This window comes from Thalassophryne amazonica, chromosome 8 (genome assembly GCF_902500255.1).
Source record: "Thalassophryne amazonica chromosome 8, fThaAma1.1, whole genome shotgun sequence".
NCBI classification, from domain to species: Eukaryota; Metazoa; Chordata; class Actinopteri; order Batrachoidiformes; family Batrachoididae; genus Thalassophryne; species Thalassophryne amazonica.
Genome location: NC_047110.1, coordinates 100,568,065 through 100,585,755, shown reverse-complemented (window position 1 = coordinate 100,585,755; position 17,691 = coordinate 100,568,065). Strand labels below are relative to the sequence as shown.

General features: G+C 42.0%; 1 protein-coding gene across 1 annotated transcript in view; it reads left to right on the top strand.

The window, feature by feature from the left end:
- The window catches only part of LOC117514967 (UPF0606 protein KIAA1549-like), a 107,810-nt gene that overhangs the window by 19,228 nt on the left and 70,891 nt on the right, over positions 1–17,691 (top strand). Inside the window, 7 exon segments of the mRNA XM_034175530.1 lie at positions 3,851–4,032; positions 15,229–15,494; positions 15,497–15,911; positions 15,913–16,133; positions 16,136–16,737; positions 16,739–16,856; positions 17,020–17,108. Of these exon segments, the coding sequence (XP_034031421.1) occupies positions 3,851–4,032; positions 15,229–15,494; positions 15,497–15,911; positions 15,913–16,133; positions 16,136–16,737; positions 16,739–16,856; positions 17,020–17,108 (1,893 nt within the window).

Sequence of the window (17,691 nt, the reverse complement as noted above, 5' to 3'; positions counted from 1 at the left end):
TTTATGTGGCACTTCTCTGGAATATACGAGGGCTGTCAATAAAGTAACGGTCCTTTTTATTTTTTTCAAAAACTATATGGATTTCATTCAGATGTTTTTACGTCAGACATGCTTGAACCCTCGTGCGCATGCGTGAGTTTTTCCACGCCTGTCGGTGACGTCATTCGCCTGTGAGCACTCCTTGTGGGAGTCGTCCAGCCCCGTCGGAATTCCTTTGTCTGAGAAGTTGCTGAGAGACTGGCGCGTTGTTTGATCAAAATTTTTTCTAAACCTGTGAGACACATCGAAGTGGACACGGTTCGAAAAATTAAGCTGGTTTTCAGTGAAAATTTTAACGGCTGATGAGAGATTTTGAGGTGATTCTGTCGCTTTAAGGACTTCCCACGGTGCGAGACGTCGCGCAGCGCTCTCAGGCAGCGTCATCAGCCTGTTCAAGCTGAAAACCTCCACATTTCAGGCTCTATTGATCCAGGACGTCGTGAGAGAACAGAGAAGTTTCAGAAGAAGTCGGTTTCAGCATTTTATCCGGATATTCCACTGTTAAGGGAGATTTTTTTAATGAAAGACGTGTGGACGGGTCCGCGCGTCGGGACGCAGCCGACGCGACGCTCCGCCACATGAAAAACACCTCTGTTGAAAGCCTTAAGGACAAGTTGGAACATGTCCTGCTGTTAAACAATTTCTCATATACTCACTCCACTGAAAGCCATCAAAAACCATGGATTTTACAAATGGTTATCAACACAGAGGTGTTTTTCCTGTGCCGCCGCACCGCGTCGGCTGCGTCCCGACGCGCGGACCCGTCCGCACGTCTTTCATTAAAAAAATCTCCTTTAACAGTGGAATATCCGGATAAAATGCTGAAACCGACTTCTTCTGAAACTTCTCTGTTCTCTCACGACGTCCTGGATCAATAGAGCCTGAAATGTGGAGGTTTTCAGCTTGAACAGGCTGACGACGGCGGCTGAGAGCGCTGCGCGACGCCTCGCACCGTGGGAAGTCCTTAAAGCGACAGTATCACCTCAAAATCTCTCATCAGCCGTTAAAATTTTCACTGAAAACCAGCTTAATTTTTCGAACCGTGTCCACTTCGATGTGTCTCACAGGTTTAGAAAAAACTTTGATCAAACAACGCGTCAGTCTCTCAGCAACTTCTCAGACAAAGGAATTCCGACGAGGGGCTGGACGACTCCTCCCACAAGGAGTGCTCACAGGCGAATGACGTCACCGACAGGCATGGAAAAACTCACGCATGCGCACGAGGGTTCAAGCATGTCTGACGTAAAAACATATGAATGAAATCCATATAGTTTTTGAAAAAAATAAAAAGGACCATTGCTTTATTGACAGACCTCGTATTGCAGCATTTTGGGATTCCCTTTCATTGCTGTGCTGATGCTACTCAATTGTACTGCCGATAACTGCTGGTAATCTCATTCACATAAAATCTTTTGAAGATTGTCTTGTATCAGTGAGAAGTTGGATGTCAAGTAACTTCCTACTTTTAAACTCTGATAAGACTGAAATGATGGTTCTTGGTCCAGCGAGGCATCGGCATCAATTTGACCAGCTAGCACTCACCTTAGGTTTATGTGTTACACATCATACGGACAAAGTGAGGAACCTTGGGGTAATTTTTGATCCTGCGTTGTCTTTTGACCTCCACATTAGAGACATTACAGGAACTGCTTTCTTCCATCTGCGAAATATAGTGAAGATTCGTCCCATCCTGTCTATGGCTGATGCTGAGACTCTGATCCATGCATTTATTTAGTCTAGATTGGGCTATTGCAATGCTCTATTTTCTGGTTTACCGCAGTCCAGCATTAGGGGTCTTCACCTGGTTCAAAATGCTGCTTCCAGACTCTTGACACGAAGCAGAACGTTTGACCATATTACGCCCATTTTGGCATCCCTTCACTGGCTTCCTGTCCCAGTGAGTTCAGATTTTAAGGTTCTGCTACTAGTCTATAAAATTGTTCACAGACTGGCACCTCCCTACCTGGCTGACCTGGTTAAGCCCTATGTACCAGCTTGGGCCCTGCGTTTGCAGGGTGCAGGACTTCTCTGTGTTCCCAGGGTGAATAAAAAGTCTGCCGTTCACGCTGTGGAATGACCTCCTCCGACGTACATAAGGATTTCAGATGCTGTGGAGACTTTTAAATCCAGACTAAAGACATATTTGTCATCCTTGTTTTACCACTAGTATATGTGTTATTATGTGTTTTATTCTTTTACTTTTTATGGTTTTGCTTTTATTATGTTTTTAATGTTTTAGTTTATTTTTGTTGGGAAAGTGTAGTGACACGGACCCACAACAGGGGGCGTAAATGAACGGACAATGGAAGGAGACAAATTATAACACTTTACTGTTGTGAATGTCACAACCAAACACAGCAGATTCAGAATGTGCAACAGTCAATTAATAAAGGTGTCGTGTGGGCAGGCTCGACGATAGGAGACGCCCGTCTGGAAACGAACTGGAACCACACGATTTCCACCGCCACCTGAACCCGAGGAATACTGGAGCCGCCAAGTCCCGGAGTCCCCAGGTGGCCACCTTCCCGCGTGTCGGATCTGGTACTGCTGGCAGAAAGCAAAAGACAGTCAAAGGGTGGGTGTGAACACCCAGTAACAATGGTGGGAATGCCACCTCCACCTCTCACTCAACACGTTGCAGCGGTCTCAGATGAAAAGGAGCGCCGTCTTGCACAGCCTCCGTAAAAACGACCGGTTCTCCTGCAAACACTCACAATAACAGATTTATAAATCACAAAAGGCTGAGAGTATTACCTCCAGATGAAGATGATATCTCGGCAGTTTGGTGGAGGTGTCTTCCTGCTTTTATACCAGATGTGATGATTAGTGACAGCTGTCACGGATGATGGGTGACAGCTGTCACCACAGCTTGTTCCTGAGGCGGCAGCGCCCTCTCGTGCCTGAAGCCCGCACTTCAGGCAGGGCGCCTTCTGGTGGTGGGCCAGCAGTACCTCCTCTTCAGCGGCCCACACAATTTTGTTCTGTTTTTCTGTGTTGTATGAAGCACCTTGAGGTGATTTTATCATGAGTTGGCGCAGTACAAATTAATAAATTAGATTTTTTTTTTTTTTTTGTTTTGGTTTTTTGATTTGACATAACACCCTGAAAACAATCTCTTGTGAATGATAGGATGGAGTAACATACCTCATAAGGCCTTGTCGATTGCATTTTTTTTTCCCCCTCCTCAGAACCAGCCATTCTATATTTAGGAACATCACAGCTCACTTTACAACCTGAACACTTTTTGCCTTCTACCCAATCCACAAATCAAAATTTTGACCAACACTTGAAACTAATATGTTTATCTTAAACTAGATCTGATAAATGAAGAATGGATGTAATGTAACTCCCATCGCTTTGTTTTTATCATTTTGCTTATGTTTTTAAAATACTAAATATTTTGGGAGAATTTTAAACATTATTGCAAAATTGAAATTCAAAGAGTTTTTAAATGTTTGGGGTATTTTGTTTGTTTTAAATGACCTTTCAAGACCCACCTGCAGTACTTTCATGGCCCACCAGGGAATCACTGCTCTAAATCATTGTGACAAGCAAATTTCAATCTTCTTCATCCTTTTGCATGGTCCAATATTTTACGAGACATAGAAGAGGACTTCATTATAGTATTAAAATAGCTCTGGTTTTCCACTGTAGTTTTTAAATCTGGTAATTATAACTAATATTGTGTCCATTCTTTTTATTTTCAGCTGTAAATGAATGCCACCTTTTATAAAAGGTTAACACAAATTTGCCAGTTCTCGATCGTATGATTTGATTTCGTCTTGACACACGAACTTTGTCACTCTTTTAGGTTGTAAGTACGAGCCGGTTGGAAGGAGCGGACCACCCTTTGGCGATGGTCTACTTTGTGGAGGATCCCAGTGGCCAGAGAATGCCTGCGGTCCAAACAGCCAACCTGCTCAACAGCCTGGATGTTCAGAGGGCTGCCATTGTCTTGGGATATCGTATCGAGGGTGTTTTGGCACAGCGTGAGTACCTCTGGCAGAGTAGATCATTCAAATCCATGTGCAGTTAAGCAAAACCGAAAGAGGAGTTCACCGATTTGCAAAAACATAGTTCAAACTCCCATCTTGATGACCATCTGGATGACTTACTATCGTGTGTGTGCGTGTGATCTCACAAAACCTGTCAGGAATACTCTTTGGTTAAATGTCTCTAGATGATGATCAGGAGCAACTGGTCCTGGACGTCACAGCTACAGAACACGTACAGTGTTTTGATGGACATGCGCATGTGTGTGCTTGCTGTCCTGACATGGAAATACATAAAACATATATGCTTTTGCGACGGGCTGGAGAGCACGGACATTGACAGGCTGTCCCAGCTGCAATGCACCGTGAGTTTATGTTGACATGCAACAGGCGATCTGAATGTCACATCTGTTTGACAGGACACGCGTGTCCTGTGAGCGGCACGCCGCAGGAATATATGAGAAGCCAACAGTACAACAAATACGCCAACTTCAGTCATGTGTCAGCAGAAATATGCCGTAACTAGGGATGGGTACTGATGAGATTTTACCAATATTGAGCCGATTCCTTATCGATTCCCTTATCGACACCTCTTATGAATTTTTTGTGTACTAAAAGTAGGCTTTACAGGTTTTCTATCTGCTTTATTCTTTTAATTCTGTTTTTAATTATGTATTTGAATTTTTTTATTTATTTTAATTTTTTATGTTGAACTGTTCTATGTGAGGTGCCTTGAGACGGCTTTTGTGGCGATTTGGAGCTTTATAAGCTGATGAAATTGAATTGAAATTGAACATGTTATTGAGTCTTAAAGTAAATAAATATGAAATTGGTCACTGGATCCTTAAACTTTGGATATAATAAACTCTACATTGTGGATCCTTGATCTCTGGACATAAATAGAAATAAAAAAATCTGTAGTTTTTGTCAAAAGCGTTTCCTTTCAGACATTATTGGCATGAATGTCTTTCCATACATCTGAGCTGAGCTCTTGCAGCTGGCTGTGCTGCACATCAGGATGAAATTCATAAAGAACAAAGGACGTCTCATTTAAGGAGGGGAAAAAAAAGTTTTAGTCGATTGTAGTTTCTTGTCTGTATTACCTTTATAAGAGGTGTCATTTTATTTAAAGCGGCGATTTGTTTTGAACGTATTAATTCCGAACAGACTCTGTCTCGGCAGAGAGCCGCGCAGCGTTTGGAGCTGTGCCAACGGAATGGAGGATGATTCTTGTTTCCTGACTGCAACAAGACAAGAGTCCCAGTTAGTGACTTTAATCCACACAAAAGTGACACGCAATATTTTGATGGCTGTGAGAGGGGTTGAAGTGGATTTGCTGTTTCTGAAGAGCAGCGAATCAAAGAACCAACAAGCTAGTGGATCGAAGCATTGCTTCAATGGTTCATGCTTCAAAGTGGTGTCACACTGCAGAAACGGTTGATTACAGACCTGCTGCAGCGGGTCTGTAATCAACGTAGAGGAATGATCATTTTCCCGACAAACACCCTCAAAAACAGCGGCTGCTCTGAAGGACCGATAAGGGAATCGTTAACCAAAAAGGCTATTGATATCAGTGGATCGAATCATTTTTTAATGATACGCAAAAAAACCGGTTCTCGATACCCAGCCCTAGCCATAACAAATGCCGTTTGGTCAGTTCTCACAGTGCTTTTTTTATCTTTTTAAAAAAAACATTTATGTTGATTTCAGGCATTTTTCCTCACCTTTATGTTGTGAAAGTGTAGGAACACGGACCCACAACAGGGGGCGCAAATGAACGGACAATGGAGGAAGTCAAATAACAACACTTTACTGTTGTAAGCCAACACACAACGGATCACAACATAGACAAAGAGTCATTCACAAGCGCGCTTAGTGGCTTATGTAGCGTTATGCATATATATATATATATATATATATATATATATATATATATATATATATATATATATATATATATATATATATATATATATACATACACACACACAGAGCTGAGTGATAATTTCAGCCCCATGATTTATCACAGAGCAAGTGTGAGTGCAAGGGGGGAGACATCAAACTCATTTCAGGTTTTTAGAAAACGGACCACAGCGCTTGTTCTGCCACAGCCCTCCCCTTGCTTGCCTTCCACCCAGACCTCAAATGGTGTGTATGACATTGGAGGTGCATTCTGCATTTTCCTGCTGCATTCTGCTAGCAATATGGGGTTTCGTGCTGTGTTCTTGTCTTTTTTTTTATTTAGTTTTATTTTGTTGTTTTTCATGCTGTCTTGTGTCCACATTCAACCTACACTCTGGGTAGTCAACCTGGATTCAGGAGCTTCTGCACTCTAAATGTGCACAAATCATTTGAGGCAGCTTCGACACACGTTCTACGGCATTCATACATAGGGCTATGTACCGAACTTCGGTTCTTTTGTGGCACACTGAAATGCTTCAGTAGTACTGAGTATCAGGGCTGGACTGGGACCAAAAACGGCCCGGGCATTTTTGGCCATGGCGGCCCACCATGATTATTTATACGATACACGAAAACACACAACATACCAGAGGATATATGCACACATTGTGTTATTTCAAACTTTAAAATAAAGCGCAGTATAATGTGCCACAATGACTGCATTTGCAGTCATTTTTGACAGGAAGGTGGGTTCCTGAAGCATGGATCTGCTTACTTTTTTCAATTATGTTGCTGAGGTGCTCTTTTAAGCAGACATCATATTTCCCCAGCAATATTATCATTTCCAAAAAATTGCCATGATCGAGGCTGTCAATGTCCAAGTTGTACGTAGCCTCATTGTGCTCCTGCCTGTAGCTTAAGCCTCTCTTCCCTATGACCTTCACTACACGTTCCAACACCTGACGTCTCTTCTTAACCTGCTCACGGTGTCCTGTCAGCTGTCTTTCCTCAAGGAGGTGGTCAGTGCTTGCTCTGGAGCAGTTTAAAAAATATGCCTCAGCACACTGTCTATGTGCCATGCCTCTCTCATGCTCTTCTGTTCTTTGGTGCACATGCCTCCACTCTGTCATGCCTCTAATAAAAGCACTTGGATCACTGGGCTTACTAAAAGCAAGGCAAATAAACAAAATAAAGCATGACGTTGACTACGTCAGCCATTTCCATGGTATGTCTTCCGTTATGTTAAAGAGCCTCTGGATGACTGGGTTTGTGGCATCCTGTTGTGGATGAAACTTTAAAATTCCTACCTCTTTGTGGGATGAGAGCAGCTAAAATAGTCAGCTGCCTGATCTCCCTGTGACTCCTCCACTCCTTCATCAATCTCTCTTGACTAAACACAGAGAAACAGAAAGAGGCAGGAATGTTAATTTCACTAGTGTCATTTCTCTGGTTACCTACTAATAATCATCCATATTTCAGCAAAGCAAGGTTTCACTAATATTACATATTCAACTGTAAGCTATAACACATGCAAACAACAAATTTATAACACTGAACACTTAGGCTAATAGGTGTTTACATCAGAGTGACATGAGCCTATCATAAACGTCATGAATGTTAATGACATGTCATTCAGATTTGTAATGTCTCCACACCAGTGTCAACTTTACATCAGCCTACAAAAATCAAATGATACTTTATCACAGTATAGCCTGCATTAATGTTCATGGTTTAAGTCAGATAAAGTAGCCAAGGCCTGTTATCTAATATGGTAAATTGAACAACAAATCTACTCAAAAAAAAAAAATAACGGCTGTTTTCTCTCTCTGTCACTCGCACGCACGCACACAACACACGGGTGACCACCTCCAACCAAGGAGGTTGTGCATAAAATTCTATAAGCTAATTCATGTTTTAGTCTGACTGAATAAAATGAGGACTGTAATAATTTCCTACATTTACACTTTTGGAACATAATTCCACCCATACTGATTTAGTGAAGATGTAGCCTAGCCAGTCGTTCAAGAGCCCTCTGTCCTCCCTTTAAGACAGTCATTCTGCTAACATTTTGCTAGCTTCTTACCGGGTTGTCAGTAGCTCTTCTGACCTCCTCCTGGCTCACGTCTCTCTCCTCCTCCTGGAGCTCTGAATCCAACTGGATTGCTACTTCTTCCTCTATGTTTTGCCTCCTACTCTGTTCCACCGAACTCTGTGCCACCTCGCAGCCGGTGCACTCGGGGCTGCTTTTGATGTTGACGGCGCTGCACTTGTTGATGGCCCTGTATCCGCTGCTGTGGCTGAACACTGGCAAACATATCTGTAATTTTTGCACATTTTGCTGCGTCAACTTGTAGGCTTTTGAGCCTTTTTTCTCTTGCAGCTTCTCTGCGCCTCCCTTGCGTTTCTGTTGTTTATCCATTTCAATAGCCGGATATTCACTTAACTCTCTCCAACGCCATTCAGCTCAAATGGCAGAAATTGATAACCTGGGTCAACGTGAGGGGAGGGCGGGCCGAGGAAGGCTGAGAGATTTCATTGGATTAGCCCAGTGTCCTTAGAGATTCTACCAATGGCCACATTTGTGTTTCAAATACTGTCACAGTCGATTTTATTTATTTATATAAAATTGACAGCCCTGGCCCAAAATATGCGTTGGCCCACCGGGCATTGCCCAGTGGGCCCTAAGCCAGTCCATGCCTGCCGAGTATCGATGCCTCGTCTTTTGGTGCCAAGTTTCGGTACCCAGAGGTTAATCACGTGCAAGAAGAGAGGCCCGCAGCCGTCCTTCTCTCAGCATTCAAGTCCACCTTTGGACGTTACAGAGCATGAGCAGCCTGATTCAAAATCTCCATCACTGGACTCCACTTCAACTGAAACTTAATACGTGAATCGTTTTGAAGCTTGAAACAATGAAGCACTGTTCTGTTCACCTGCTTCAGTTCCTTGCTTCGCTGCCTTTCAGAAGCGGCAAATCCTCTTCTTAACCCCTGTCAGAACCATTAAAATATGTCAATCGTGAGTCACTTTTGTCCAGATTAAAGTCACTAACTGCGACTCCTATCTTGTTGCGAGAAAGAAACGTTCCGTTCAAACAGCTCCAGACGATGCGCGGCTCTCTGTCGAGCGAGTCACATTAGAAAGATAGTCCAGTCGGAATTAATAACTTCAAATCAAATCGCTGTTTAAATCAAAGGACACCTCTTTCCAAATGTTGTAATACAAACAATAAACGGCAATTGATCAAAAGTTTTTTTTGTTTTTTTTTTTTCCCCCCCAAAATGAGATGTTCTGCGCTGACGTGCAGCAGCCAGCTGAGCTCACCTCAGATTCTATGGAGAGACAGTCATGCCAAAATGTCTGAAAGGAAATGCTGTTGACAAAAACTACTGTGTTTTCAAGTGTTCTTTTGCACTGGAAATTATTTGTTGCTTATTTTTTCTGTAAGAAAACTGCTTGGAGTGGAAAATTACCAAAGCTGAAAAATAAAACTCAAGATTTGTGTGTAATGTATAATGTGTGTAATATTTTTGAAAATATATATTGAAAAAATATAGTTCAGGAACTGGTATTGAAATTGCTACCGGTATCAAAATTTTTGATTGATACCCAGCCCTATTCGTACATGGCTGTACGATTGTCTGTCCCTCATGAATACGGCTCAAATTTTGGCTGTTTTTCTCATTCGGGGGGTGGTTCGTACATCATTTGTGCTAAGTGTGATGGGTCCCTTAAAGAAGTTCAAACATGATTGAAGCTGTTAAGACTACACATACCCCAAAATTGCCACATTCTATCAATGATTTCGAGAATCAGGATGAAATTTTTTGAAAAGTTCAAAAATTTTATCCAGATTTCACATCTGGTGCCGATGATGGCCATAACTGGTATGTAGTATACCAAGTTTGTTCAAGATTGACAAAGTTGGAGCAAGAATTTACTGTGATGCTTCAAAACATGCCCAGATTTGCTATTTGGGATTAAATGAAAGGAATGGCATCTGTGGAGAGCCCCATTAGAATCAAAAAGATGATTTCTGACTGATTGTGCAAGGTGTGGTTTTTTTTTTTTGTTTGTTTTGTTTTTTTGGTGTTTACTGTAGAAAGCATTTTTGCAGCCAATCTGCTCTGTGTAAGCCTGATCCCGTGAGATCTCAGAAGCTAAGCGGTGCGAGACCTGGTTAGTACTTGGATGGGAGACCTGTTTGAAACACCAGCGGCTGTGTGTGTTTCTCCAGGTAACACTGGAGTTGTATCAGTAAGGGCATCCGGCGTAAAACCTGTGCCAAATATCAATGCGGATCTGGTCGTATCCGCTGTGGCGACCCCGAACACAAAAAATGGGAGCAGCCGAATGGACAACCATTGTAGAAAGCATTTGTTTCATCATCTGTCATATTATCCCACAGATGGTCCTGAGCTGGCTTGTGTGTAATTGTGAAGTCCCAAAACTGAAATTTACACCAAAATAAAAATTAGAAGCAGCTTATCACAGAATCAACATTTGTGACTGTGGCAGCACCAACATTCCTGCAGCAATAAGAGCAATGACATGGCACAACCAAACTCGAGGCGTTAGTTTATCAAAAATAGTAGCAATGAAAACTGTTTTCATCAGTTAACTTTGAAATGTTCTTTTTGTGTGTCTACAAATGAATAAAATAACCCGTTTTTTTTTTTTTTTTTTAATCAAACTTGACAAAAATAGAGCCAAACCTATAATGTGTAATTTTAAGAGCTAGTTCTGTTTCTGTCCATAAAGGGTTTGGGCAGATGTGCATTCTATCCCCCGAGGGTTCAAACACTTGGCACTGGCAGTTGGGAGAATGGTGCAGCACAGACGAGTCTTTTCCTTTCTAAGCCCTTCCAATGGACTCTTATAAAAAAGCATGCTGGCTCACTTAAGGTACTGGTCCAGTGTAGGTTATAATTAAGTTGGGAGTTTTCTCTTGAGCAACTCCAAAGGCTGTCCACTTGTATGAATTGACAGTAAATTGAAGATGACATTCCATAAGGTTTTTTTTAGCAAGTGATCTGCATTAAAAATAGCCATCATAGTCAGTCAGCTGATTTTGATGCTGTTTGTAAGTGTGTTTAATTTTATGAAGTACAAAAAGCATCAACATCCAGCGTTTGCTGAATCATTACTTAGAGGTTTTGCTTCTGGCAGTGGTAGTGATGGTGCCTGTCCTATCCAAGACCTCATTTCAAGGGCAAAGTGAAGACACAGTACGTGCTGAGATTTTTCAATGTTTCTTTCTTGATGGGGTTTGATTAGATCTCTAACCTTCGTAATGCAGACATGTGCCTTGATTAAGGCACACTTTGCCTGTAGCTATCAACAGGGTTTTTGTTTTTTTTTTGTTTTTCTTAAGGACAGCTATAAGACTTCTCTTTGTACTTTGAATATCATTCTTGGGGGAAAAGTGGGAACATGCAGTTAAATGAGACAAACAAAACATCATTCCATATTTGTTCAAATTGATATAATTTTGAATCTGAAATCTGACAATAACTAATGTCCTGTAAGGTTGCTTCCGCACCCTTATTGGAATTTTCCTTTGGAGTAATGATTCCACATTGTGGGCGCTTCAGTAAACAGTAAATTGAATGGGAGATCATGACTAATGATTTTTTTTTAGGGTCAGCAACCACAAAACAAAGTGAAGTGGTAAATGCCAGCCACCATTACTTTTATCCATTACTTTATGCTGCAGCAGTCTAGAGTGATCAGGAGGAAAAACTAGCATTTTCCGCTCCTTTATGCTCAATGTATAGCGGATCTCAAATTGTATTTGATATCATTTCTGAAATATCTGTTGATTTTTATGGAAACATAGGCTCTGGTTTTACACTGTAACATCCACGTCATTCACAGCTTGCTGCTAAATTCACTGTAGTGCATGTGTGTGCTCTGAGCACCCCAATTAGGTTGACTCATGCCATGAAGACTGGTTGTCCTACATAATGCTGTCTTGGGCAGGACTGGTTATGTGTAGCTCAATATACAGAGCGCTATTTTGGGGGGGGGAAACTTAAACTAAATCTGTTGGACTAAATCTGTTCTTATTAATTATGTCACAGAATTAAACTTGTCTGCCATACAGTTACCGTATTTGAACCAGTCTTTTTTTTTTTAAGTCATTTTTGTTCTCAATCTGCCACTCAGTTGAGCAGGTTTAATACTTCATATTTATAAAATTTGAATGCAATGTTAATTTTATTTGTAATGAGACAACATATAGAACAAAGCACAATGTTGTATATTGGATTTTAAAAAAAAACTACTACAGCTTGGCTAGACATTTTCAGTAAATAATGATCCATAGGTTGCTGAATGTAGAGATTCATATTGGTTTTAGAAGTAGTCATAATATTACGTCCACCAAGGATGTAATAAAATCATCTGCGTTTATTTTTTGTCCGTCTGACTTTTAGCAGGATTATGTCAAAACTGCTACACGGATTTTGACGAAATTTTCACCACAGGTAGATATTAGGCCATGGAAGACTCCGTTAAATTTTGGAGGTGATGGATTCTGAATGAAGATTTCACTTTATATAGCCTAGGCTTTCAAAGATTCAAAGCTTTTATTGTCATATGCACAGTAAAGAAACATGTTTCCCTGTGCAGTGAAATTCTTACTTTGCTGCCCACACTGGATGCCCAAATATATATAATTAAGTGTAAAATATCTAAATATAAGTAGGGGGAAAAAATGAAATACCATATAATAAGCATGCTGGTAAGAACAATAGAATATAACAAGCAATGTAATAAAAAGAAATATACACTGTAAGAAGGGAAATATGAAATATGCTTGTGTAATGGCCTACATGATACACTCAACAAAAATATAAACGCAACACTTTTGGTTTTGTTCCCATTTTGTATGAGATGAACTCAAAGATCTAAAACTTTTTCCACATACACAATATCACCATTTCCCTCAAATATTGTTCACAAACCAGTCTAAATCTGTGATAGTAAGCACTTCTCCTTTGCTGAGATAATCCATCCCACCTCACAGGTGTGCCATATCAAGATGCTGATTAGACACCATGATTAGTGCACAGGTGTGCCTTAGACTGCCCACAATAAAAGGCCACTCTGAAAGGTGCAGTTTTATCACACAGCACAATGCCACAGATGTCGCAAGATTTGAGGGAGCGTGCAGTTGGCATGCTGACAGCAGGAATGTCAACCAGAGCTGTTGCTCGTGTATTGAATGTTCATTTCTCTACCATAAGCCATCTCCAAAGGCGTTTCAGAGAATTTGGCAGTACATCCAACCAGCCTCACAACCGCAGACCACGTGTAACCACACCAGCCCAGGACCTCCACATCCAGCATGTTCACCTCCAAGATCGTCTGAGACCAGCCACTCGGACAGCTGCTGAAACAATCGGTTTGCATAACCAAAGAATTTCTGCACAAACTGTCAGAAACCGTCTCAGGGAAGCTCATTTGCATGCTCGTCGTCCTCATCGGGGTCTCTACCTGACTCCAGTTTGTCGTCGTAACCCACTTGAGTGGGCAAATGCTCACATTCGCTGGCGTTTGGCACGTTGGAGAGGTGTTCTCTTCACGGATCACACTGTCCAGGGCAGATGGCAGACAGCGTGTGTGGCGTTGTGTGGTGAGCGGTTTTCTGATAATGTTGTGGATCGAGTGGCCCATGGTGGCGGTGGGGTTATGGCATGGGCAGGCGTCTGTTATGGACGAAGAACACAGGTGCATTTTATTGATGGCATTTTGAATGCACAGAGATACCGTGACGAGATCCTGAGGCCCATTGTTGTGCCATACATCCAAGAACATCACCTCATGTTGCAGCAGGATAATGCACGGCCCCATGTTGCAAGGATCTGTACACAATTCTTGGAAGCTGAAAATGTCCCAGTTCTTGAATGGCCGGCATACTTACCGGACATGTCACCCATTGAGCATGTCTGGGATGCTCTGGACCAGCGTATACGACAGCGTGTACCAGTTCCTGCCAATATCCAGCAACTTCTCACAGCCATTGAAGAGGAGTGGACCAACATTCCACAGGCCACAATTGACAACCTGATCAACTCTATGCGAAGGAGATGTGTTGCACTGCATGAGGCAAATGGTGATCACACCAGATACTGACTGGTATCCCCCCCCCCAATAAAACAAAACTGCACCTTTCAGAGTGGCCTTTTATTGTGGGCAGTCTAAGGCACACCTGTGCACTAATCATGGTGTCTAATCAGCATCTTGATATGGCACACCTGTGAGGTGGGATGGATTATCTCAGCAAAGGAGAAGTGCTCACTATCACAGATTTAGACTGGTTTGTGAACAATTTTGAGGGAAATGGTGATATTGTGTATGTGGAAAAAGTTTTAGATCTTTGAGTTCATCTCATACAGAATGGGAGCAAAACCAAAACTGTTGCGTTTATATTTTTGTTGAGTATATGTGTGTGTATATGTGTGTATGTGTGTGTGTATAGGTGTGTATATATGTATATGTGTGTATACACACCACTGAATTTTGGAGGTGATCCGGATTGGCAGACGTCAGAAATCTCAAATTGCTCTTCTTCCTGCTTTGTTTTGTTGTTTTTATTGTTTTATTATTCTGTATGTGACTGTACATTAAAGTTTGCTATGTATAATTAATTATTTTATCCCTAAATGGAAAATTATTTTATTTCTCAGCAGCAAAGCCTTGTTTGGACATGACACACCACTCAACGGAATTATCTGGAGATGTTTCAAGATTAATGGGTTCACCACCATCAGCCTTACCAGCCTTACACATCATCACTTCAGGGTCACACCAGCCCAGTGCCCTGTCACCCATTCCTGCACGTTTCCACAGAGCTAGGACTGCTAGTGTCATGCATTTTCACTGGGGACATGCACCTTCGCAAACATTTACACCAAGTGACCTCCATACAAGTGATGTACAACCTCTTTCCACTCCCCAGTTAGGCCTACTTGACCCTGTACTTGGGTCCAGCATAACACTTAAAACTCTGGTTTCCGCAGATTGGAAGATAACAGAGTCAAATTTTGCCAAGCAACCCATAGCTGACTCTCCAGTGTTTCTAACATCGCAGCTGCCTCTTGTTTCAAATATATCAGCACCATCATTAAGCCCATCTGTATTTACCAGTTCAAAAACACCACATCTTGTGCTTAATTCTGACCAGATAACTCTCGAGGAGCCACTATTTTCTCCGATTGAGCAGCAGGGAGAGGATCAGAACACATGCTAGTAAGCATGACCTCACTTGATCTGCCAAAATTGGCTTTCACAGACCTTCAGGCAGATGCATCTCACAGCCGCAATCATTTTGTTTTGACCCCAAACTGTTTGTAAAAGCCTCATCTAAAACCCTGGATGTGAACCAGCTGAACCAGCCTCGCAGTGCCCCACTGCAACAGTCCAACTCATCACATGGGTTTCATATGCTACCTACTCCAGCTGTTATGCTGGCCTCTAGCTCCTCAGTGCCTTTCATCAGTCCTGCGTCACCTTCAGCAGAATCTGCTGAGCTCTTTCCAGAGGATTTCTTCCCAACCAACCTATGGATATAGATTGGGGGTCTGGGGACTATTTGGAAACTATGTCGTTCTTAGTTTCAGAAGGAGGTGACTACTCCTTAGTCACCAAGTTACCTTCTGACATGTATGATTTGGAGGATGTCACAGAACGTTATGACACATCTTTCCCTTCAAGGGTAGGCATATCTCCATCATCCTTACAACCTCTTCCTGTCTCACTTTCTTACAGTCCCACATCAGCACACAGCATCGCCATTCCACTTACAACCACTTACCCTTCTTATTTGTCCACAATTCATTACACACTTGAGCCTACTCCCACAGGTCATGGTGATACCTCTGATGCCTCAGACATAGACTGGTCAGATACTCTGACCATTGAACCAACAGATGTCCTTCTTCCTGATATGAACAGCTTGGAATATTACACCACTCAGTTCCAAGGAGAACGTCAGTAAAGATACTGGAGCAGAACACAAAGGGATTGTTTCTATTTCACAGTATTTTTCTGTGGAGTCAGTCAGTGCTAAGCACATCACACCCACCAACAGCTACTATGTGCAGCTAAGCAACATACTCACTGTTGCATTTGGTGGTGAACAGCCCCAACACAACAATGAGACGAAGTGGACTGAGGACAGTACCTCTGGTGACGTTTCAGGTTTGAACCTAGTGATGTGACAGCTACAATACCCACCACAGATCAGAATCTGGCAATAAATACCTCTGAGCTTTTTGTGTATGCTTCACAAGAAGCATCCCCATTCTTTGAGCTCTCCTCTTCCAGTAGGGCTGGTCATATGCCCACCAGTGACTGGTCTACACATACACCAACTGTTGCACTGGACACACCCGTTATACCTCCCAGTACTGCCTCTGTGCAGCCAGATGACACATTTTTCTCCTCTCTGACAGATGTCCATTGGTTTGTCACAGAGTCTTTCCTACAAAGCACCGTACAGACTACTGCAATCATACTTCCAACTGAACCTATTGCCCACACAACAGCCAATACAACAGCAGTAACTCCAAACATCACTGATACTACTGCTGAATTGATTCCCAACATCACTGCACCTACACCTGAATCAACACCTAACACCACTTTGGTTCCTCCATTTATGATGGGTGATGAAGGGACTGATGGATTCGACATTCCAGTTACATTTACCTTGAGCCCAACAGGCAGTGAAACTAATACAGGGTCTGTTGTACCAACTACTACAACTTCCACAACTACATCTCCTCAAGCCACAACCAGGTACTGCCTCCACTCATCTCAGCTTCACCTCTGTCACCACTGGGACGATCCTGACTTCAGCATCAACATCAAGACAGTACCTCTGCAACATTAACAGGCCTGCTTATTTAATAAAAATTGGTAAGCAGGATACCACTTTACTTTGTGCTATGTTTCTATCGCAGCTTTCCAAGATCTGTTTATATATAATATATATCTTAAAATACTCTGACTATATATGAGAGCATTGTTGTTGTAGTTATTATTATGAAACAAGATGATAAGCAAATACTTTACTCTAAAGGTTTTCCTTCTGGTGCAACTGTTGGATTTGCCAAATCTCAAGTCAGAGACATCCTGAAAGCAGAATTCAACAAATCAATTGAACTGCAGGTATTTCTTTCTGGAAATTCAGTTTTTATTATTCTAATTATTATTTAGAAATGTAATATTCAAAATTAATACAACCAGGATCAAAGTGGGTGGTTGTCATTTGGGACTATATGGCACCAGTGCATCCTCCCAGACCTGAGCTGAATTTAAAAAAAAAATGAATCATGGTAATACATTGATAACATACTTGTGTGTGCGCGCTATAAAATGTTTGAAAATTATGTGTTCTTAGTCTACCTCTGTTGCAACGCATGTTATGCTGCGTTTACACATAACGATGACAAGTCACGAATGCCACGAAGTATACATTCTTGGCCGCTGATCACGAATGTCATGATTCGGGGCAGAGGCGTCAGGTGTCCTCAGGAACTGCACGTGTTGCTGGAGAATTATCAGGAACCATTACGCACGGTCAAGAATAATGTTCCGCATTGTTGCGCGCTATTGCGCGTAACAGCGCATCGTTAAGTTCTGTCACGTTGTGAATGAGGTGTATTGTGTCCACACACACCCATATTCATCCAGCCGATTTCAGATCGCTCCAGTTTTTCAGAAGAATTTTGTGACTGCATGCATAGTTGGG